The sequence below is a fragment of the Rana temporaria genome, chromosome 11 (assembly GCF_905171775.1).
Source record: "Rana temporaria chromosome 11, aRanTem1.1, whole genome shotgun sequence".
Classification (NCBI taxonomy): Eukaryota; Metazoa; Chordata; class Amphibia; order Anura; family Ranidae; genus Rana; species Rana temporaria.
Genome location: NC_053499.1, coordinates 126,845,546 through 126,870,887, shown reverse-complemented (window position 1 = coordinate 126,870,887; position 25,342 = coordinate 126,845,546). Strand labels below are relative to the sequence as shown.

Genomic DNA, 25,342 nt, shown 5'->3' with positions numbered 1-25,342 from the left:
TCGCACCACTGTGCCATGCCATCAAACGCAGTCACTGTGCCATGCCATCAAACGTAGCCGCTGTGCCATGCCATCAAACGCAGTCACTGTGCCATGCCATCAAACACCGACACTGTGCCATCAATTGTCACCACTGTGCCATGCCATCAAACGCAGCCACTGTGCCCCTCAATTGTCGCCACTGTGCCAATTGTCACCACTATGCCCCTCAATTGTTGCCACTGTGCCCATTGTCACTACTGTGTCCATTGATGCCACTCTGCCCATTGTCCCTACTGTGCCCATTGTTGCCACTGTGCCCTTTAATTGTTGCCACTGTGCCCATTGATGCCACTGTGCCCTTTGTTGCCACTGTGCCCATTGATGCCACTGTGCCCTGTAAAATGCACTTACCTTAATCCTTCCACGTCCCTCGATGTCTTCTCCTGCCTTGGTGACGCTTCAGCCAATCAGGTTACCGAAAGCCAGAATCGGCGAACCTGATTGGCTGAGATGGCCGTCAGTCTTATCCAAGGTACGCACCCCATACGTTCCCTGGATAAAGCATCCGGGAGACGAGGGCTGTACTCGGAAAGCCTATCAGAGCCGCTGGCTCTGATAGGCACTTCCGCACAGCCAACCAGCTGCCGTTATTCAGGTGGTCGGCGCTCAATGTCCGGCCACCTGAATAGACCAGCGGCAGCTGGCAATAATAACATACATTCATGCAATGCATGAATGTATGTTATTTTCAGTGGCGGTGCGGAGCCAGAGGGGGCGGCGCTCTCCAGCGCCCTCTATGGACGGACCGCCGCTGCCTTCCTCCCATGTGCTGGTGTTTGGCCAACCCACACTGTCACATGGGTAGAAAGGGAGAAAGTCCCTATCTCCAAGTTGAATTTTGAAGCTTACATTTGGGGCAATATCCTTTTGCTAATGGCAGCTAAATGGAGAAACAAAGGGGAAGGCACAGATGTGTCTGGTATTGAAATTAACTTGCTGCTTTGCCCTTCATGCGCTCAGATGGTGCTCTTTTTGCTTAAAAAAATCATTTTCAGACCTTAAAATTTGGTAAAACTCTTTATTATATTGCCTAATACTTGAAAAAACGAGAATCTTCCATTTGCCTTCTCTTTATTAACAGAATACAGTCAGCAGAATTACTTTGTCCCTGTAGTAAATTGTCATTTGGAATAAAAGGAACAAAGAATCTCATTTTGGCAGCTATCGGCAAGCAGACTGTGCCGAGCAGAGTTCAGCTGGGTGTTTGTTTTACAGAGATGATTAGTGAGGAGAGGTTTGTTTTATCCAGATAACGAGCACAGCAATTTTTACTTCTTAATTATAAATTGGAAACAGTATGGCATCTTTTTCTCTCGCTTATTAAGATAACTCTTTCTTTGCCTGAACAGCTAAAAATACATAATTGTATTACTCTTTAGGGTTCATGCACACAAATAATTATAGTCCTAGCATTAATGTCCTTTTGCTAACTGTAGAGCTTGTCAGTTCCTGCAGTCTCCCTTGGTCAGACTGTCTCTCCTCGGTCCCATTCCTACTGCCGCTCCCAGTCTGGCTATGACACCCCCGGCCCCCGCTACCTCGCTCTATCAGGTGATTAGTTTCACCTTGCACCTGGTCTCCTTGTCAGGTCCTGGTGTTTTGTCAAGATGGTTCCCCTATCGCAGGTGTCTGCAACCCGCGGCTCCGGAGCCGCATGCGGCTCTTTTGAACCTTTGCCGCGGCTCCGGGGCACCTTTTGAGGGTAACGAGTAATCTACCTGATTACTCTTACCCTCGCGGTAACACCGTTCCCATTACTTGGGCGGCGTTAACGCAATTACATTTACCGCGCGGCATGCGGGGGGCAGGGGGGGTCATGTGGCCACAGGTCTGAGCTGGCCTGTGATTCGGTCACGGCGCATCATGTGACTGGCCTGTCTGTGCTCGCGGCCCGGGTGGCGCTGGCGCATGCAAGCTAATGCGCCTGGAGTCTCCCGCCCGCCTGTCACGACGAGAGCTCTCAGCTCAGCTTAGCCGCCGACATCTCCCCCGCGGAGGCTCCGCTCCGGATCAAAAGACTCAGCTGAGCTCATCAGCACCGACCGTGGCCCCAGTACGAAGAGAGAGAGAGAGACGAGATGACACAGACAGCAGTAAGAGCAGCGAAGGTGAGGACCGGCATGTGTTTGGAAGTGTCTGGGACTGGGGGGAGCGGCCTAGTCTAGGGCTGGGGCCGGGCTGGGCATGTGGAGGTGGAATCTTATTATCTGATATTGTACAGACAGTATTGCATTTGCTGGGCATGTGGAGGTGGAATCTTATCTGATATTGTACAGTATGGCATGTGGAGGTCGAATCTTATCCGATATTGTACAGTATTGCATTTGCTGGGCATGTGGAGGTGGAATCGTATCCGATATTGTACAGTATTGCATTTGCTGGGCATTAATTTGTTTTTTATGGCACATTGGGGGCATTGTTATTGGCTGTGTAATGTGCTGTTCAATTGCATTCTTTTTTTTTGGTTTCAGTGCACGATCCTGTATATAGCATAAGGGAAGAAATAATATATGCAGTGTTATATTTGTTTTAAATGTCGCAATGGTTTTGCGGCTCCCAGTTTTTTTTTTCCTTCGGAAACGGGTCCAAGTGGCTCTTTATGTCTTAAAGGTTGCAGACCCCTGCCCTATCGGATAGGGTTCGACCTCGACTGCGCAGGTGCTGCGCTTGCTCAGTCAGAGGCTACGGAAATCTCAGAGGCCGAACAGTGATGTACACTGATTGGCATTTCTTATGGGCACTGATTGGCACCTCTAACGGGCACTGATTTGCATCCCTGGTGGGCATCCCTGGTGGACACAGGTGGGCATCCCTCGTGGGCTCTAGTGGGTATCCTTGGTGGGTCTGCACTGATGATCAATGCGCTGATTATCAGCGCAGACCCCCCCTGTCAGGAGAGCAGCCGATCGGCTCTCCTCTCCTTTAAGGTTCAGTGGCGAAACACAGTCGGGAATCCCGACGGGGAAAAAAGACAGCTGGTTCTCTTTTTTTTTTTTCATTGTTTTTTTGCAGTTTTCCCATCGGAAAAACCCGGTCGTGTGTAGGAGGCATTAGGCTGGCTTCACACTTGTGTGAACTGTGTTGCCTAAAGTGCAGTAAGTACAGTAGTATTTTTCATGTGTTGAAATATCCACAAATGTAAAGAGGGCTTGGAAATGTGCTGAAGAAAGCAACACCTTGATCCGCTCTGTATTGTTCTTCTAAGCAGACAATTGCAAAAGTCAGGAGTGTGTTCCATTTAAAAGTGAGGTTTTTGCTTTAATGTTTGTGACAGGTCCACTTTAGAGAATGATTTGATAGTACATGCTATTAAAAGTTAATTGTACAGTAGGTGATTTTTTAAAGTTATTTTTCTCTCGAGTGTCTACAGTGTAATGTGTTTGTTTCTTTGGTGTAATTGTAAATTATATGGTGTTACTGATGGTTAAGTGTCGCCTGCAGCTTAAATCCGTGATAAAAAGCACATTTATAGACATTGCCAAGGTTTTTACTACTGTGACATGTGTTACAAAAAGGAATCTTAGATTCATTGACTGGATAATCCAGATAAGTACCATCAATCAAATAACCGAGTATATGTATTGGATGCAGGCAAGTTATTGCTCATTCTAATTGCTGTAGCACTCTTGATTATTTATCACTTTTTCTCTTTTTCTTTCTCAGGTGTATGAAAAAGGTACCAATGTTGATCAGTTTGTAACAAGATTCCTGCTGAAAGAGACAGCCAATCAAATCCAGTCACTTCTCAGTTCCGTGGAGAGTGCTGTTGATGCCATAGATGAGCAGACAAATCAAATCAGGTCAGTTCATTTAAATCTGTTCCTAAACACCTTTGTAAATCCACTGATCAAATTAAATTTTATATTTACGAACTACAGATTTCCAAGCCAAAGCTCCATCATATTGGAAACATATAAGCAGTTCCAAAGACACACCTCAGAGACTTAAAAAAAAATGTTGTTCATAAATTAAAGGAGAAAAATACCTTTGACTTGAAATCCAGTAATTAAAGAATCACTAAAGAGAATTTTTTTTTTATTTTTTTTTAATACCAAACATGTTATACTTACCTCCACTGTGCAGCTCGTTTTGCAGAGTGGCCCCCGAACCTGGTCTTCTGGGGTCCCTCGGCAAGAACTTTCCACCTTCATGCGAGCTCTCTCGCGTGGTGGAAAGTTCTTGCAGCGCGCTCCCGTGATACAGCCGGCGGCTATAGCCGCTCACTGTATCACTTGGCCCCGCCCCCCCCGGCACACTGCGTCATTGGATATGATTGACAGCAGCGCAAGCCAATGGCTGTGCTGCTTTCAATCTATCAATGAATGAGCCGAGAAGCCGACCGAGAAACCTGCGCATTCACGGCGTGGGACTTTCGAAGGGTCAGGTAAGTAAACGGGGGCTCGGGGGGGCGCTAATGCTGAGATGTTTTTTCACCTTAATGCATAGAATGCATTAAGGTGAAAAAACATGTACTTTTACAACCCCTTTAAACCAGTTCAGGTACAATTTTTTTATTATTATTATTTAGTGGAAAAATAATTAGTAACTCTCAGGTTTTTCTTGGCGTTCAAGCTCCTGTTAGTAATATTTCACACTAAAGAAAAAGGGAATGGACATGTGAACACTTATGTATAAACCTATGCAAAGTGGTACCGACAACCACGCTAACATAAATAAACTGAAAAACCGAAAATTGTCTAAAATATTTACCATAATTTTCCTTTCCTGCTGTCAATCTATAGCAGCGTACATATGATATAACTCCGCCCCTATATCCACCAGCAGGACCTGTTTAACTGCTTGCCGACCAGCTGCCGCAGTTATACGGCGTCAGGTCGGCTCTGCTGGGCGAGATCACGTAGCTATACGTCATCTCGCCGAGCAGCCAATAGGGCTGCTCGCCCCTGACGCCGACGCCGACTCTATCCTTAACTCTCTAACCCACATCTTCAACCTCTCCTTCTCCTCTAGCACCTTTCCCTCTCCGCTCAAACATGCACTGGTTACCCCCATACTTAAAAAACCCTCACTGGACTCCATTTGTTTGATTATACTTAAGACCTATCTCCCTGCTCCCGTTTGACTCCAAGCTTCCTGAAATGTCTTGTCCACAACCGTATGAGCTCCTACCTCACTGACAACAACCTTCTTAATTCCCTATGGTCCAGCTTCCATGCACAACATTCCACTAAAACTGCCCTACTAAAACTCACCAACGACCTACTAACTGCTAAAACCAAAGGCCAGTACTCCATACTCATACTCTTGTACCTTTCTGCTGCCTTCGAAACAGTTAACCACCCACTCCTCGTCAACAAACTCCATTCCCTTGGCTTCCGTGATTCTGCTCTTCCCTGGTTCTCCTCCTACCTATCTTTGCGCACTTTCAGTGTCACATACAACACCATCTCCCCCACTCCTCTTCCTCTTTCAGCTGGGGTACCCCAAGTGTCAATGGGCCGTTGCTATTCTCTCTCTATACCTCTTCTCTGGTCCAGTTGATAAACATTGCTTTGGCCCTGAAGAAGAGGGCCCTCCCTCGAAACGTGATAGTCACTCCGCAATACCATCTGGTCATCCGGCATCACCGGTTCCTACTACAGACTTGAGAGAAACTGATCAGTATTGCTTTTGCCATGATATGCTCATTTACCAAGTTTGTATGTGAGTACAACCATTGCTGTTTTTACTTAAAAATAAAATTATTTTCGGAACGCCCTCCTTTTTTCTCATATTTTCCAGTTGATAACCTCCCATTACTACCTCTATACTGATGACACCTAGATCTATCTCTCTACTCAACTCACCCTCTCAATCTCCTCATGTATTACAAACTTACTGAGCTACATATCAGTATGGATGTCACAGAACTTCTAAAACTGAGCTTGTAATATTTCCTTCTCCCCGATCCCCACCCCCATGACTTTACCAATGAGTTTAAGGGCACAACCATTTGTTCCTCCATGCACACCAAATTGCTGGGTGTAATGCTAGACTCTGACCTCTCAGATTCCTGCTCTATAGCTCCCTTGTTACCTCATTTCATTCTCACCTCCAGAGCCTCTCCCATCCTCTGGAACTCCCTGCCCCAGTATGTTTTCACACAGCCCCTACCCTGTCCCCCTTTAGGCGATCCCTGAAAACTTACTTACTCAGGGAAACCTACCCCACCTCTACCTAAGAATTATACCCGAGTCACCTCCAGCAGATCATCCTCCACAGCTATTACCTTTTGTAACCTCCCCCTCCCTTTAGACTGTAAGCTCTATGAGCAGGGCCCTCCTATTCATTCTGTGTTGAACTGTCCCCCCTCTATATTGTAAAGTGCTGCATAAACTGTTGGCGTTATATAAATCCTGTATAATAATATTAATTCCCACCCCTCTACAGCCCAGCACTCCACTGAGCACTGGAGGGGCAGAGCAGAGAGTCATTGACTGACATTCACCGGCTCTGTGCTCACTGAAGACTTCGAACTGAGCAGTTGGTGGTCTTTGATAGGTGTAGAGAAGGGGAGAGGGGGCAGCTGCAGGTTTGATGCTGCATCGGTTTGATGCTGCAGCCACCTAGGTGAATATGTATGTTTATTTTTTGGTAAACCCACACTTTACTTTTAAACCTGACAAAGGTCTCAGCATTGCTCCAAACTATCCTAAATTGTAAAAAAGGAGTACAGTGGAACCTCGGATTACGAGCATAATCCATTCCATGAGAATGCTCGTAATCCAAAGTATTCACATATAAAAGCGAGTTTCCCCATTGAAGTCAATGGAAACGAAAATAATTTTGTTCTGCATTGACTTCAATGGCACGGAAAGACTCTGTTTCTGAGGTTTGCCAAGGTCAGCCGAGCTGTCCTCGGGCCTTTGCGAACTTTGCCGTTTGGCTCGGCTCCGGTGCCCCCCCGCCACCTCAGGCCAAACATGGTACTGCACACCGCTTTGGCCTGAATCATGCTCATTTTGCGAGACAACACTCACAAACCGAGTTACAATTTTTTAAAAATACACTGCGAAATGCTCGTTAACCGCGTTACTAGCAATTCAAAGTTCCACTGTATGTTACATCAACATTTAGCACTATCGTTACAGCTTTTAAATTGTTTTTGCTCACATGCTAAAATCTTTTGATTTCAGTTAATTTATGGGGACAGAATACAGTATTTTAGTTATTTTTCATTATTTATACATTGGCGGGAGGGTTTACAAAGGAAGTTGCTACTAAAGCAGATTAAATATGTGAAGAGTATGATATTGCGAAAACATAAGCTGTTCAGATGTTCATATTGTTGAAATATTAAATCGAATTAGGCATGGTTGACTAGCTCTATATAAGGACAGAAAGATAAAATGTGTGGTTGTCATCCAAGGTGACTCGTATGTTTTTCGAAATCCCCAAATCACATTAAATGTTTGCCAAAAAAAAATACAAGTTAACGTCTCATTGACCATTATTTAGTTGAATTTGTTTCATGACCTGGAAACAATATTTTGCAGAAATGAGCCAAGATTTGTCTGTTACAGTTTTAGCTGCTAGCAGATGTAATTGGTTAATTACTTCGGCAGAGGGTGTATGCAGAGCTTTTTTTCTCAGAAACTAGGTGCAGGAACTCAACCACGACCCGTTCAGATTTCATAAACAGTAGAAGGTTCTTAAAGAGGCATTAAATACCAGAATTGCATTACATACATAGTTTAGAGTTCAGGGGGGGGTTACAAAGCTGTCACTTGTAAACACAGAAACCAGACTTCTGTGTTTACAAGTGGTTGTGGTGAGCAGGCACCAAAGGTTTCGAGCCAGAGGTGGTGGAACTGAGTTCCCCCAAGTTCCCCCTGAAAAAAAGCCCTGGGTGTATGTATTGGGGTAAGTGTCTATGAAGGTGACCGTCCCCATGGGATTCTTTTCCAAATTGGTTTGTGTGACAGAAGAGATTCTATAGTCTGCAACAAAAGTATTTCCACCAAAAATACCATGTTCTCCTTGTGACACTAGGGATAGAGATGTTAGGTTGAATATTTTACAGTATTCTTACAGTAAAATACACCAATGTACCACAACGTTATGGACTGTGGGGTAGATTCAGATAGAAGATACGACGGCGTATCTCCAAATACGCCGTCGTATCCAGCAGGTCGTATCTATGCGCCTGATTCATAGAATCAGTTACGCATAGATTTCCCTAAGATCCGACCGGCGTAAGTGTTTTACACCGTCGTATCTTAGGCTGCATATTTACACTGGCCGCTAGGTGGCGCTTCCATAGATTTACGCAAGGAATATTCAAATGAGCTAGATACGCCGATTCAGAAATGTACGTCCGGCAGGCGTATTTTTTTACGTTGTTTACGTTAGGCTTTTTTCTGTGTATAGTTACCCCTGCTATATGAGGCGTATCCTATGTTAAGTATGGCCGTCGTTCCCGCGTCGAGTTTTGAAAATTTTACGCCGTTTGCGTAAGTCATTCGCGAATAGGGCTAAACGTAATTTACGTTCACATCGAAAGCAATGACGATTTGCGGCGGAATTTCGAGCATGCGATTTAAAAAACGTCAAATACGCTTGGTCACAGTTAATATACATAAAACACGCCCACATCATCCACATTTGAATTAGGCCGCCGTAACTAAGGGCGCAATTTCTTTCTAAATACAGAACTTGCGCCCTAAATTACGGCGGCGTACTGTATCTGAGATACATTACGCCGGGCGGACAGATAGACGATTCTATCTGAATCTACCCCTGTATGTGTTCCCCGTGTGAATACAGTGCGAAATGCTTGATGTTATAAGCATACATTTTGTTTTTACAAACATTTTCCAACTCTACTTGCTTTGTCTTTGGTAAACAGTAATATCCTGCTGTCATACACCTGCCTCTGCCCAGTCCTGTGCCGTTATGTTCAGGGTAAGGCAAGGGCACATAAAGCTGTGATCTCCCATCACTGTCTGGGTCGGCCATAGTAGAGGATGGAGTTCAGGTAGTGATGTATATATTACTAAATATGTAAATCCAAGGTGGTGTGTGAGTCAGCATGCTTTCATGGTGGAATCTCTACATTGCATGCTTGTGGTATACAGAGGCTCAAATGGTAGAATGAGGTAGCATTGAGGTTTTGTTTAAGGGATATATTTGTGTTAGGGCTTGGTTTTTAGGTATTAAGTGTTGGGGGGAATTTAAGTATTTTATGGTTTAGGGGTCAGGTGGTAAAGCAGAACTCCTATTTACTTAACCAGCCATTGCTGTAATATTCACCTTCAACAATCCAGAGCTTTTCCCCACCGTTTTTTTCTCTGTCACTAGATGTCCTCTGTCTGATGGTCAGTATCGTTAAATTTTCTGTAAGACAAGGCTATCCTCTACCTGCCCCAAATGGCGACTGGACAGTGAAAAGAGAACAAATGAGCTCATCTGTCCTTCATGCTTTTACTCAGATAGCAAGGATAACTTGCTACAAATTTGTGGCAGTGTTGAATTGTAAGTCTGTTGACTTGCTGCACATTTTCACTGGCAAGTTGTACACTTGCAGAGCACCTGATGCACAAATTCTAGTTGACACTTTTCCAATTTGTAGAATATTTGCGTGGCAAGTCTCTAGCTAGAGCAAAGTTTCAGTGGTGAGTCTACAGCATGAAAATTCAGCCACATTGACCCCTGTGGTGGGATGACTATTGCACAACATAACTGAAACAGAACTTGCAGCAGACTTGCAGAATGCTTGCAAAGAAAGTCGATCTGGAGTCATGCAATGGGGACTTGCTGCAATTGTGCAACAAACTTATGAAGCCTGGGAAGTCTAACAATAGCTTAGTAAGTCATTTTGAAACTTGCTATCTGGGTATCTTTGACAAGAAAAAAGTTCCTTGGTCAGTCAAAACTTCCTTAGGATTTCTGGAATGGGAAAAAAACATGTGGAGCAGCTTTTTTGCTCTAACCTTAAAGTGATTGTAAAGCCTTGTTTATTTTCCAATAAAAATAACAAACGTGTTATACTTACCTGCTCTGTTACAGTGGATTTGCACAGAGCAGCTTGGATTCTCCTCTTCTCGGGTCCCCCTTCTGTGATCCTGGCTCCTCCCTCCTGTTGAGTCCCCCCACAGCAAGTAACTTGCTATGGGGGCACCCGAGTCGAGTCACAGCTCCCTGTGTTCATTCAGACATGGATCCCGACCAGGCCCTGCCCCCCCCCTCTCCTGATTGGCTAGCTTACATCATTGATTGACAGCAGTGGCAGACAATGACACCACTGCTGTGTTCCAGCCAATCAGAGAGGGAAAATCTCAGACGGCTGAGACACTCGTGGACATCGCTGGACAGAGAGGGACCTCGGGTAAGTATTAGGGGGGCTGCTGCACACAGAAGGCTTTTTATCTTAATTCACAGAATGCATTAAGATCAAAAAAAATCTGACTTTACAACCCCTTTAAAGGATATGTTTCTGAGGGAAAATGCTTCTGCATACAGAATGACACTACCAATATGGTGGTAGTGTCACGAGGGCAGACTTTTGGTAGTGGCCCAATCAGATCCATAGCAAACCTCTCAAAAAAGACCCCAATTATAGTCAATGGTACCAGTGGATTTGAAAAAAGCAGTTGAGTTGCAATCATTTGACCCTCAGGGCAATTTTTTCAATACCCTTCAACTGCTCTGTAAATAGCTTTTGTAAAATGACTAATATGTGCTGGTGTCTCCAGGTGGACTTCATCAGTGGCCAGGCAGAGCCACAGAAATCCTTTCAAAAGGGACATTAATTATAGGCAATGGTACCAGCAGATTTTAAAATTGTGCTTTTCTTAATTGACACTCACGGCAGGACAGTACTCCTAAACTGCTTTGTAAATAATGGGTCATAAAAAAATACATTGCTTAATCCTCTATCTTGTTATTTTTTTGCCCCTAAATGACCACCCAACATTTGGGATTAGTCCAGATCCAGCTCTTTTCTTGTGTGAGACTAGGCTACCACCTCCACAACTTGATCCTGTCTCTCCTTTACACGATATAGTAAGTCATGGTATACTGCAAAATTATGTCACAGATTACATTAAAGAGTCACAGTGTAACAGTCAAAACAGCTATAGTAAGTAGGGTTGTCCCGGTACCACTTTTTTAAGACCGAGTACAAGTACCAATACTTTCTTTTCAAGTACTCGCCGATACAGATTACCAATACTTTTTTTTTAATGTCATGTGACAGTGTTTTTATTATTTTACATTTTTTTTTTTTACAATGCTTTCTCGTCTTTTTTTTTTTTTTTAGGGGAGAAGGGGTGGACGGTGTCTGTGTGTTGTGTTTTTTTAAATCAGCCCTGTTGGGGGGCTTTGGTGAGATATCAGGGGTCTTAACTGACCTTGAGACAGAGAAAGAGATTCCCCAGTCCCTTTCTCTGCAGCCTCAGCTGCACTGAAAATGAATGGAGAGGAGACAGTGGCCCCTCTCCATTCATAAACTGAAACATTGTAATCACAGGAGGTTACAATGTTTCAGTTATTTGAATGGACAGTGTCAGTTCATTCGGAAAAGGAAGGAGGAGGACACAGAGAGGGACAGCAGAACGGAGGGGGACACGGAGGAAGAACAGAGGGGGACACGGAGGGGGACTGGAGGAGGATGCAGGCACAGTCAGCGGTGATCGTGCGTGGGGGGAGTTACAAGCACCGATCACCCTGTATAGATTTCGCTAAAGCAGCTGAAAGCCATGGGGGGAGAAGCGTGTAAGTCCCCCACGCACCGATCACCGCTGACTGTCCAGGTATCGGGTGAAGCATCGGAGCATTTGCCCAAGTACAAGTACTCGGGCAAATGCTCGGTATCGGTGCCGATACTAGTATCGGTATCGGGACAACCCTAATAGTAAGTCTCCAACGTTTCGGTGAGACAGAGCTTTCCTTTCTCATGGCAAATTATATACCTATACATAATATCAGCTAAGCAAACAGTATAGCTGTAATTTTTGGGTTTATGCAAGCTAGTTAAACATAACTGGCAGACAGCTAAAGACATAAAAAATGCATTTGATTTGGCTTTTTTGACATTTTCAACATATGTAATAAAGATAGACATTTACATTATCTGGCAGGAAGAATTTAGTATATCATCTATAAGGTTAAATGACAGACATTTTAGAGAAAATTATACATTGTAAAATAGAATGCACTTTATCCTGAATTATACGTTGCATAATTCATCTTGGAATGCAAAGAGTGTTAGCTGAAATATTGTAATAGTAACTGTGATTTATTCTAAAGCAACAATAAATAATGCATTAAGGGATGCTGGAGGCTTTAAATTATCATTATATATTTTGAGAAAACTGAAGACGGTGTAACTAGGTGTTTGTGTGAGACAACAACCTCAACCTGCCTGCTTAGTTATGTGGATAGAAAACAACACCAAGTTTTGGAATGCTGGAAGCCTTTGAGCACACAGAAAGGCCTTTTGCAGCAGCCCAAGGTTCGGTTTCTCAGCATACACAAAGATACTTTCTATTCTAAATTGAACTCTTTTCTGAGGGGCTTCCACATTCTTACATGATCATCTTATTGTTCTGCCTGCTCCCAATGGCACCCATTAAGTCAGTTTCTGTGTTACAGATTACAGACAAGAGTTATAAGCCTCAGGCCCCATACACACCATAGAATCTATCCGCAGATAAATCCCATCAAATGGGTTTCTGCGGATAGATCCTATGGTGTGTACACTCCGTCGGATATTTATCCGCGGAGAAATCTCCCCTGGGATGGATTTCCAGCAGATGGATATTTGCTGACATGCTCAACAAATCCATCTGCTGGAATCCATTCCAACGGATGGATCCGCTCGTCTGTACAGACTTACCGGATCCATTCGTCCAAAGGGATTCCCCGCACGCGTCGTAATGATTTGACGCATGCGTGGAATTCCTTATATGACAGCGTCGTGCCCGTCGCCGCGTCATAATAGCGGCGACGGCGCGACACGTCATCGGCAGAGGATTTCAGCGCGGATTTCAATAGAAATCTTCTGAAATCCTCGAGAGGATTTATCCGCGGATACGGTCCGCTGGACCGTATCTGCGGATAAATCCTCTCGTGTGTATGGGGCCTCAGGCTGGACTAAACCTGGCTGTAGAAAATGACCACTTTTCTGCAGAAGGGAGCCAAACAGAGACCTCTAACATCTGATAGTGGTGAAATAAAAAATAAACTTTTCTATAAAACTTATACAAGGTCCTTCCTATGTTATCTGCAAAAAATGATGATTTTTGCAGACTGTAGTCGCTTAGAAAGAAATTTAAAAACAAAAATGGCAATATTGTAACAGATGAACACAAAAGAGCTTGCAAGCCCAAAGACGGAAAAAAGTGAAGAACTAGTGCTCACCCTGCAGTGTAAGAGGAAGCTAAATATTCAGCATTGCCACATGATTTTACTAAAAAAAAAAAAAAAAAAACACTGAATGGAACTCCAGGACCACCAAATCATCTGGTATACTTAGCAACAGAGGTCTCAAAATGCATGGGGGTTAGATGTATCTGCAGTCTCACCAAGGTATGGGAGTAGGCCTGAGCTTTCTGGCCCACAATTGCCATCTGGATTTCTATGTCTGAAGAGCCTGTTTTTCAAATACTAAATGTGATGGGGTACTGACAGTAAAAAAAGGGTTAAAATTAAAAATAATTGAAAAAATTCATCATGCTCTTAAAATGAAAATACTCAAAACCCAGTGTATAATACTATCAATGCTGCTATGGTACTTTGTATTTGAAAATATAACCACAAAAGTGAAAAATCGTCAGTAAAGACCAATAGTATTCTATACTGTGTTCTGGTTTGAATCCCCACCATGACACCATCTGCCTGGAGTTTGCATGTTCTCCCTGTGCCTGCGCGGGTTTCCTCCGGGTACTCCGGTTTCCTTCCACACTCTAACGACATGCTTGTAGGTAAATCGGATCCTGTCTAAAATTGGCCCTAGTATATTTATGAATGTGAGTTAGGAACCTTGGGCCAGATCCACGTACAGCGGGCGCAACTTAAATATTCGGATTTAAGTTACACCACGGCAAAATCTCTACCTAAGTGCCCGATCCACAAAGCACTTACCTAGAAATTTGCAGCGGTGTAACTTAAATCTGTCCGGCGCAAGGCGTACCCAATCTAATGGGGCGAGTCCCATTTAAATTAGGCGCGCTCCCGCGCCGGACGTGCTGCGCATGCTCCCGACGTGCTTTGCGCGAAGTTACGTTGCGCCGAGTTTTGAGAATCGCGACGGGCGTAAAAGAAAAAAAAAAGAGTTGCGGCGGGAATAAAAAAAAAATTTTAAAAAATTTGACAGCGACGCGGGAAAGAAGGGTCTACTTTTACATGGTGTACTAAGTTTACACTTTGTAAAAGTAGCCCTAATTTTGCGTTTGCAAACTAACAACTTACGGAGACTTCACAAAGGGAAACCGCTTTGTGGATCTCCGTAAGTGCTAATTTGCATACCCAAAGCGGATTTTTGACGAGAAATGCCCCCAGCGGCGGCCGAGGTACTGCATCCTAAGATCCGACAGTGTAAAAGTATTACACCTGCCTGATCTTAGGAATATCTATGCGTAACTGATTCTGTGAATCAGCCACATAGATAGAAACATGGATACGACGGCGTATCAGTCGATACGCCTGCGTATCCCTTTTGTGGATCTGGCCCTTAGTTTTAATGGATATATGGAGAGTGCTTTCAATGAAGCAAGCTGGTACTTCACATAAGCATTTAAACCACAATGAATTGATGTGGATGTTTAAACTTAAAGCTTAATACTGTATAGGATTATGACAATGTATATACCATTTTTAATGTGCATATTGGGGGGATTTATCAGGAAAGATGCAGAAGGAATTAGGCGCAAATCCAGCTGCCTTTCATTTAGTAAAGGATTTGCAATGGTTTCTACGTATTTATGACCCCTGCATCCTACAATCCCGGACAGCCCCACTGCAAGTTTTCCTCACATCTGTGACAGATTTGGCTTTGTATATGTAACAGTTTTTTTGCTTAAAATATGCGCAGCTAAAGAGGCGTTCCGCCTCCCATGACATAAATTCAAAGTCAGCAGCTACAAATACTGTAGATGCTGACTTTTAATATTGTGACACTTGCCTGTCCAGGGTTCCCACAATGTCGGCACCCCAGCTGATTTTCGGATCAGCTCTCGGGTGCTGCCGCCGCCATTCGTAGTAATAGAACCCTACTACGCATGCACAAAGCACGCTGTGCTTTCTAACTGGCCTGGCAGCGAAGGAAGGAGGAGGGGGGCCCAACTTCTGACGCAAGTCTTCCGCGGTAAAGTCTTCCGGAAGTGGGGATGGGTACCTGTCAAAAAACAGGTACCTGTTCTCCCTCCTCCCTCCTGAAAGGTGCCAAATGTGGTACTGGAAGGGGGGGGGGGGGAGCAGATAAGCGAAGGTTCCACTTTTGAATGGAACTTTGATTTAAGTAGAGGTCAGATTGTGTTTTATTTTGGTGCAGTGCATCAGTCCTACAGTAAGGTCCCTTACACATGGGGGCATGTAACTGTTGTATCATCCAGCCCCGCTGCCTCCAGCCTGTCAAAGTCTTCACCAGGCTGTGGTTGGATGGTGCTAAGCGCTGTGCTAAGCGCTGTGCTGAGTGGTAGTCACATTTAGGGCCCTTATGCATTCAGGGACGAATGCCTGGTTGAGAATTGGCAAAAGATTTGAGGAAGACTTAAAAAGGAAGTTGACTCCCCCCCCCCCCCCCCCCCCCCCCCCCCCCTTATGTGTTATTCAGGGTTACACTCAGTTCACATACTCACCTATGCAGTGCATCCAGCATAGTGCCGTTTTGATCCACTATGCCGTTACCATATGCCTTGTCCCATTCCACCATCTTTGCTCCTGAAGTCGGCCTGATGACACGCCCACCTTCTTCGAGCCACTGCGAATGGAAAAGTGAAACATCCTAGGATATATGACAAGCTTGGCCCTGTTTGGATGGGAATCCAGACTTGTGTGTGCGAGCCAGCCAGGAAGTATAGGTCACCTGTACCGGGCAAAACATCCACCTGGAAATTCCCTGCCCTTCAGTCGCACATGTACAGTTATATAGCTGTTATGTTTTTTTCTTACAGACAGGACTCTTATGCCGCGTACACACCATCACTTTATGTGATGAAAAAAAACAACATTTTTTGTGATGTACAAAACAACGTTTTTGAAACTTCAATTTGCAAAAACGACGTTGCCTACACACCATCGTTTTTTCACAATGCTCTAGCAAAGCGATGTTACGTTCACCACTCTTTTCCATTGAAGCTCGCTTCATAACTAGCTTCTGGGCATGCGCGGGTTTAAAAACGTTGTTTTAAACGTCATTTTTGCTACACACGGTCAATTTTTGTGAAACAAAAAACGACGTTTTGAAAAACGACACAAAAAATTGAAGCATGCTTCAATTTTTTTTGTTGTTTTTCACAAGACATAAAACAACGTTTTCCCCCACACACGGTCATTTAAATTGACGTTTTTAAAAACGTCTGTTTTTTTCATCACATAAAGTGATGGGCCCGGATTCAGAGAGCAATTGCGCCTGCGTAACCATAGTTACGCAGCGCAATTGCTTACTTGCGCCGGCGTAACGAATGCTCCTGATTCAGGAACCTCGTTACGCCGACTGCAGCCTAAGATATGCGTGGCATAAGGCTCTTATGCCCGCATATCTTAGGCTGCATTCTTGCGATGGCTGCTAGGTGGCGTTCCCATTGTGCTCAGCGTATAGTAGGCAAATTGCATACTAACGCCATACTTTCGCGTAAGGCTGCCCCTTCTATTAGCAGGGGCAGCCAATGTTACCTATACCCGTCGTTCCCGCGTCGCGAAATTTGAACTATACGTAGTTTACGTAAGTGAATCGTGAATGGCGCTGGACGCCATTCACGTTCACTTTGAAGCAAATGACGTCCTTGCGCTCTACGATCGGCGCGGGAACGCGCCTAATTTAAATGATTCCCGCCCCCTACGGGATCATGTAAATTGCGCGCGCTTACGCCGGGCGTTTTGCCAGAGCGGCCACGCAATTTACGGAGCTACTGCTCCGTGAATCGCGGGTAGCGCAGAAAATTTGCAAAAACTTTGCCCTGCGCCTCCGTAAAAAATGCGCAAAGGTACCTGAATCTACCCCACTGTGTGTACACTTCTGGATTGTACATCTATAGCATGAATGCAGCACATTAAAGGCTCTCATATGAGCTTGTTGAGAGAAGCCAAGATTTTTCCATAGAGTTACACAAGTCATGGCAATGTGCAGGACCAGAGTTTATATTTTTGTCTGGGTCATGTGTCTCCATGGAAATGAAAATCACTTAGTGTAACTATGGTAACTACCTTGGTATAACGGCAGAGATATTAAAAATGCCACTTCTATTTAGTATAAAAGATATTTTTTGCTACAAGCTCCAAAAATAGGTAGAACTGGGGGTCACCTGTATTCTGTGAAGCAGTGTTGTGTCACCCTGACCTATGGCCACCTTAAATGAATTATATATTGCCTTTCTATGATATTAGATTATCAGCAACTTGATTTCATAACTTGCCAAAAACATGCATAATATACAAAAGAATTCTAGATGATGATTATGCAATATATCAGAAAATTGCTCTGCACTAGAAATACCTCCTGAAACTGAATAAAAAATCATGACATTTAAAGTGGTACTAAAGGTTCGAATAAAAAATAAATAACAAATATGTCATATTTACCTCCGCTATGCAGCATGTTTTGCACAGAGTGGTCCCAATCCTCATCTTCTGGGGTCCCTTGGCATGTGTCTTGCTCCTCCCCGGATTAGCTAACCCCCTGGGAAGCGGGTGCGTTCTCGAAACGGGACTTTCGAGGGTTCAGGTAAGTAATGGGGGGGGGGGGGGCTAGTAAGCATCAGATGTTTTTTTACTTTAATGCATAGGATGCATTAAGGTGAAAAAAACATGAACCTTTACAACCCCTTTAAGTCGTACCCTGATCCACCAAAACTCCAATCTGTATTTACATATATAATGCAAATCCACACCTTCACTAAGCCCAATTTTTAAAGATCCCAGTAACTGTGGCTATTCTTGCTTTTGACACTTAAGCCCCATACACACGGGCCGAATGCCTGGTTCAATTAAAACTGTTTAACATTCGACCCATGGGTTTGGCGGTCAGTTCTACAGAAGCTGGCCATTTGGCAGGCTTCTATCGGATGAGCATGTTGGAAAACCAGCAGCCGATCAGCGCTCTCAGCCAATGACTGAGAGCGCTGACCGGAGTGTTCTGACAGGGGCGCCATCCCTGTGTCAGAACACAACAGCTCAGCGGGGGAGATCGATGTAGAAAAAAACTCATAGGGGCAGATCCACAAAGCGAGTACGCCGGCGTATCTACTGATACGCCGGCATACTTTCAAATTTCCCGCGTCGTATCTTTGTTTTGAATCCTCAAAACAAGATACGACGGCATCTGGGTTGGATCTGACAGGCGTACCTCTTCGTACGCCTTTGGATCTAAGATGCAATTTTTCGGCGTCCGCTGGGTGGCATTCACGTCGTTTTCCTCGTCGAGTATGCAAATTAGCTATTTCCGACGATCCACGAACGTACGAGCGGCCGTCGCATTCTTTTACGTCGTCTCTAGTCGGCTTTTTCCAGCGTATAGTTAAAGCTGCTGTTTCGTGGCGTATAGTTAAACCTGCTATGTTAAGTATGGCCGTCGTTCCCGCGTTTAATTTGATTTATTTTTTTTCGTTTGCGTAAGTCATCCGTGAATCGCGGGATGGATGTAATTTACGTCCAAGTCAAAACAATGACGTCCTTGCGACGTCATTTTGCGCAATGCACGGCGGGAAATTTAGGGACGGCGCATGCGCAGTTCGTTCGGCGCGGGGACGCGCTTCATTTAAATGAAAACATGCCCCCTACCCGCCCAATTTGAAATCCGCACCCTTACGCCGCGAGAGATAGACTACGCCGCCGTAACTTACGGCGCAAAATCTTTAAGGATTCGAACCAAACTGCAGTAAGGTACGGCGGCGTAGCGTATCTCAGATATGGTACGCCAGGGCACATCTTTGTGGATCTGCCCCATAGTGTGTAACAGGCTTACTTTCACCCTTTTTCACCGGTATCATGACTTATCCTTAAAAATTACCCTGCACATAGCTGGATTACTAAAGCAGGTGCCAGGACTGAAAGCGTCATTGTCAAACCCAAAATCCACTTGGCAGCAGCACCCATGCTTGATGGTATTTTATTTCTCATATGATGATTCATATAGGTATAAAAAAGAGTGCCAGAGCAAAATTGTATAAAGGAGTAAATTATCTAAAAACATTCAGCTTATTTAGGGGGCAACAAACCCCACCGGTCTGGTCCTCCTTTTTGTATCTATGAGCTACTGCTGAGTGCCCATTAATGGAAGCTTTGCTGTGTGGGAACCACCTCTCCAGAACTGTTGCACTTTTTTTACGTTTTCCTTTATCTGACTACATGTAGAAGTTTAAAAGTTCCCAGTACTTCTTTAAATGTTTTTTTTAATTAATTTCATGATTTTTTTTAGGCTTTACACCCACCAAAGGCCATAGTGGATTCATAGTATATAGCATACCATGAACTGTTTTGTGGCCAATACATTTATAGGAAATTAGTATAGTGATCCTTTATATCAATACAAGCCAATTGTAGTTAGGTTCAGTTTAAATGACTCCTTAAAGGGTCACTAAAGGAAAAAAATGTTTTAGCTAAATAGCTTCCTTTACCCTAATGCAGTCCTGGTTTCATGTCCTCATTGTTCGTTTTTGCTGTAATCCTTCTCTGTTCTGCACACTTCCTGGTTGTCTGTTTCCTTATGAAAAAAGTGCTGGGAGCTTCTCTCTGTGGTCTCTTATCAAGAAGGTGTGATTACTGTGTGTCTAAAACCCCTCAGAACCAATCAGTTTCATTTTAAAAAACAAACACTGCCCTGTATTGGCTCTGTGTCTCTGTCCTTCACAGAAGCATGAAACTAGATGAAAAGCAAAACTGAAACTGCAGGCACATTATATGATTGATTTTTATCTATTTTTAATCATTTTTAAAAGGAATCAGTTAACTATTATGTCTCTATACCCTGTAAACAGTCATTTCAGCAAAAATAAAACATTTTTCCTTTACAACTCCTTTAAATGACTGCATTTTCTGCAAAATGGTAGGCAACCAATCTGCAAAAAAATAAACAGGAAGGGGGCAAATACTTTTTTACAGCACTGTATTTATATAATAAAGTACTGAAGAGTCCACCTAAATCTGAAAATTAGTCCTCGTATATATGAAAAATATGTATGAAAAATCAGTTGTGCTTCAAAGTGCTCTGTGCAGTAAACTTCAAAAACATTCAGTGTTTTGTGTGCAGGTCATCATGCTGTGCTCTCTTTTTTTGCCTGCACATTCACCAGACCAAGTTGTTGTACCCGCTTTCTATATACTGTACCTCTGCTCTGGCTATCTCCACTGCTATGGCTTTCGATGGATAGATGTTCCCCTATGTTTCATTATGCATTAATGCACATGATTTGACGTTGACATCGATACCTTACATGTGCAGGACGATGTTTGTATGAATCCGGGATTGACGCATGCGTTCGCCTTTGTGCGCGAGTACGGGGGGGGGGGGGCGGTGGGGGCAGCAGGGGATCTCAGAAGGGTAAATGATCCATATCAGAGATCTGTCCTGTATTGCCTTAACACAGAAATTCTGCATTTTGAGGAACTATTTCATGCGCTCATGTTTACACCGATACACAAATGCATTGGCATGCACATCTATGGCTTGTATGCACCACCTGCAGCTCCCCAGGCATAGAAAAACACTGCAAATTTATTATAAGCATATTTTTAGACTTCTGCAATTTTCTGCAAAATGGTCGTTTCTGCGCCGAGTTTTGAAAATTTTACGTCGTTTGCGTAAGTCGTTCGCGAACAGGGCTTTGCGTAAGTTACGTTCACGTTGATACCAATGAGGCTTTGCGGCGCACTGGGATTTTTTCACGAACGGCGCATGCGCCGTTCACAAAAAACGTCAAATACGCGGGGTCAAGTGAAATTTAAATAAAACACGCCCACAACATCCCCATTTGAATTAGGTGGGCTTACGCCGCCACACATGCGTTACGCCGCCGTAACTAAGGGCGCAAGTTCTTTCTGCATACGGAACTTGCACCCAAATTTATACGTTACGCCCGCAGAAAGATGCGCTCATCTTTCTGAATCCGGGCAATAGACTGGATAGGGTTGAGCGGTGATTTTTATACTCTACTGGATGGGGACATTTTTTGCCAGCACCCCATTCCTGAGTACCAGCGGGACTACATATGCTTTCCTTTTTTGCTAAGAGTAGCACTACATGCATTATCACTTCATCTGATTTAATATACTCTAAATATCGGCAAAGCTGTAGATGTAGCTGCAGAATTGTTTCTTCTAATCACTGTGTGCCATGAAAGGGAAAATAGTTTAGACAATAGTTTGGACAACATAATATATTTCTCAGACCTCCTCTGGCTACTCTGCTTCACTTCTGACATTTATAGTTGCAACAGTTTGACACACAAGCTCCTCTGTGGGCTGTTTGGCCTCATCCACCTTTAGTCTTATACTTCTGTTCCCTTCTGTGTTGGTATTCTCAGTTTCTCTTTAGCACATCTTTATATGACACTCCTGCTGCCCCTGTTGAACTCCCCCTTTATATCTTCCTAAGCTCAGTATATACAAGATTGACTCAAGGCATGCAGCCAGCATACATTTGTTTCTGGTTTGAATTCAGTTAAAGCGATATTAAACCCAAAAGCAAACATTTATTATATTGCAGGTTATTCTTAGCTGTGATGATTGCATTTGTTTTCTTTTTTAGGCTTTCTTTGTTCTATTTTCATCTGGTGATCCAACCAGCAAGTCTATTGTGTTTTACAAGCCCTCCAACAGAATGTATTAGTTTACATGGATGAGACAAACCATTTAAAGTGGAGTTCCACCCATAGATATAACATTACATCAGTAGTTTTAAAAAAATGTCATTAGTCCTTTACGAAAACATTTTTTTTTTTTAGATGCCTTCAAAGTGTTGTTGCTAGGCAGAATAGTTAATCTTCCCACTTCCTGCACCTAGGTGCTTAATGCTTCCTAACCTACACCGCACAGACTCCTGGGAATGTAGTGGGTGTAACTTTTCAGGAGTCTGTGCATTCCCCAGTCTCAAAGAATCTTGTGACTTGGACAGCACAGGTGCTGAAACCTGATCTGACACTGCTTGTGCAGCACTGAGCATGTGCAAGATTTGCAAGGCTGAAATCCAGGAAGTCATACAGTCTGGCTTCATGATGCCCACACTTAAGATGGCCCCAGTCAATTTCTATTTTATAAAGTGTCTAAATGCTGTAACAACCTAACAAAACGGACCTTAGTTTACAGACTAACTTTACTAGAATACATTAAGCTTGTGTATTACAGGGGTATTTATATTTAAAAAGTGAAATTGTGGCCGGAACTCTGCTTTAATACTGGCAGGGGTGATTAAAATAATCAGCTTTTATCGATTCATATAAAACCTTTATCCCAAAAGAAAACAAAAACTGCTGTAACTGATTACAATATGTGAGCTGTGTGCTGTGTATCTAAATCTGCTAATACATATAACACTACCCGCTCACAGACTGACAACGTCTGTTGTGTCTCCTGCTCTCGTTCCTCCAGAGTTGTGCTTCACTAATTCAGGAGGTCAGAATGGATTTTGTAACCATGGGCAACCCACTATAGTTAGCAACACAGCCCTTAGTTGGATAGCTATAGGGAGGTTTTATGGGATTTTTAAGGTGCAAATAAGGTACAAAGATCTGAAAAGATAATATATAAAAAAAATATGTTTTATTTAAACACAGATACAAATTGTTTAAAAACACTTATGGCAGTACATCAAATACAACTTTTATGGATACAGCGCATTTAGATGGAATTCTCAACATGTTTTGCCCACATCCTAGGCTTCATCAGGAGGTGCTGTTCATGTGAAGTACAAGCCTTCCCAGTTTCTTGAAATGTGGTATGTTATAATCAAAAAATTGCTCAGGATGTCTGCAAACGTCACGGAGACCAAAAGCTACAGGTGGCCGTAGAGGGTATTCAAAGACCAGAAAACAACGTTTTGCAGTAGAACTCAATGAACAGGGACATAACTTCACTGTACCTTATTTGCACCTTAAAAATCCCATAAAACCTCCCTATATTTAATTCAAGAGGTGTGTTACTCGTCAGAGTAGATAATTACACCGTTCATTTTTTTATCTCTGTGCCCCTTTGGAGTGATTTTCCTTTTACTTCTTGTCTCAAGCTACAACAGAAAATGAGATCTATTCAAGGGAAGGAAAATTCTCTCTTAACCACGTTACGACCACCCTATTGCTGCTACAGGGTGGCCACAGAGTGCAGGACCACTTATATATACATGATCCCACACTTCCAGGTCGTGGGCATGCACGTGCAGCTGCTAGCTCATGCTTCGATTGTGCACAGTGGGAGCCAATGCAGACTCTGTCCGCTGGTACCCGCCGATCATTCTGTACACAGGCAGAACATAAACAAGGCAGATTGCTGTTCTGTCAGTAGGGGAAGGTATGGATCCTCTGTTACCCTAGTAAAAGCACCTCCAACACAGTACATAAACACGGACTAGGCACACAGTTAACCCTTTGATCGCCCCTGATGTTAACCCCTTCCCAGCCAGTGTCATTAGTACAGTGGCAGTGCATATTTCAGAACTGATCACTGTATTATTAGCGTCACTGGTTCCCAAAAAAGTGTCAGTGTCCGATTTGTGCATTGCAAAATTGCAGTCCTGCTATAAGTCGCTGATCGCCGCCATTACTAGTAAGAAAAAAAAAAAATCCATAACTATATCCCATAGTTTGTTTGTTTTTTTTACCAATAATATGTACAAGAATACATATTAGCCTAAATTGACGAAGAAATAATTTTTTATTATTATTATTGGGTGTGTTTTATAGTAAAAAATATATATATTTAATTTTTTTCAAAATTTCTGTCTTTTTTTGTTGCCCGCCCAAAATCATGAGGTCGTCAGGTTTGAGTGGTGATATCTGAATAATGCCTGCAGCTACAGCCATCATTCAGATGTCTTATTTTAGAGCTGGCGATTCTCTGCACCATTAGAACAATCATAGCCACTTGATCTTTCTTATAGGTGGCGAGAGGGAACTCCCCACCCTCCGGTGCTTCTACCGACTAACTTGAGCTGGAGAAGGGATCCGCTGGCGCCAGATGCTGACAATAGAGGTTTCCGGTGGGTCCCCAAAAAGTGTAATTTGGGGTCAGATTTGTCCACCGCAATGTCGCAGTCCCGCAAAAAAAAACAGAGATCGCCGCCATTACTAATAAAAAAAGAAATAAAAGTCCCTAAATCTATCTCATAGTTTGTAGACATAGTTTGATAACTTTTGCTCAAACCAATCAATATATGCCTATTTATTCGATTTATTTCTTTTTTACCAAAAATATGTAAAAGAATATATATCGGCCTAAACTGATGAATACATTTTTATATAAATATATATATATATATATATATATATATATATATATATATATATATATATATATATACCGGTATATATTTTGGGATATGTATTATAGCAAAAAGTAAAAAAAAAATAGATATTTCTTTCTAAATTGTCGCTGTTTGTTTATAGCGCAAAGAATAAAAAAGGTGATTAAGTACCACCAAGAGAAAGCTCTATGTGTGGGGAAAAAAAGGACATAAATTTTATTTGGGTACAACGTTGCACAATCGTGCAATTGTCATTTAAAGCGACGCAGTGCCATATCGCAAAAATTACCTGGTCATTAAGGTCCTTAAGTAGTTAAAGTGATTGGGAAAACCCTTACATATTTTTTGCACTTCTCTTCTCTGTATCTTTTATATATTTATTTATTTATTTATTTATTTATATAATTTGCCTGGGCTGCTATGGACGCACTACGCTTCCTGAGTGACAGAAATTTGGATATAAGTACCATCTTCACTGTTAACGAGCAAACTACTGCACAAACTAATTTTAATACAATTTTAACCACCTTGGGAAATACACTTGAAAAACAAGTAAGAACATGGTGGGATATCTGCACTCTCGAGCAATATTTAAAAGAGCATATCATCATAAGAAGCCTCAGATGGGAAGTAACACCCCAAGATGGTCTCGATGATAAAGACTCCATGATAGAGTGGCTTGAGTTTTTT

The 25,342-nt window shown here is 43.0% G+C and overlaps 1 protein-coding gene across 3 annotated transcripts in view; it reads left to right on the top strand.

Annotated features, from left to right (window-relative positions):
* The window catches only part of NECAB2 (N-terminal EF-hand calcium binding protein 2), a 270,428-nt gene that overhangs the window by 203,960 nt on the left and 41,126 nt on the right, over positions 1-25,342 (top strand). For all 3 annotated transcript variants that reach the window (XM_040329099.1, XM_040329100.1, XM_040329101.1), the window contains one exon: positions 3,706-3,842. In XM_040329099.1, the coding sequence (XP_040185033.1) occupies positions 3,706-3,842 (137 nt within the window). The remainder of the gene's footprint in view (positions 1-3,705; positions 3,843-25,342) is intronic.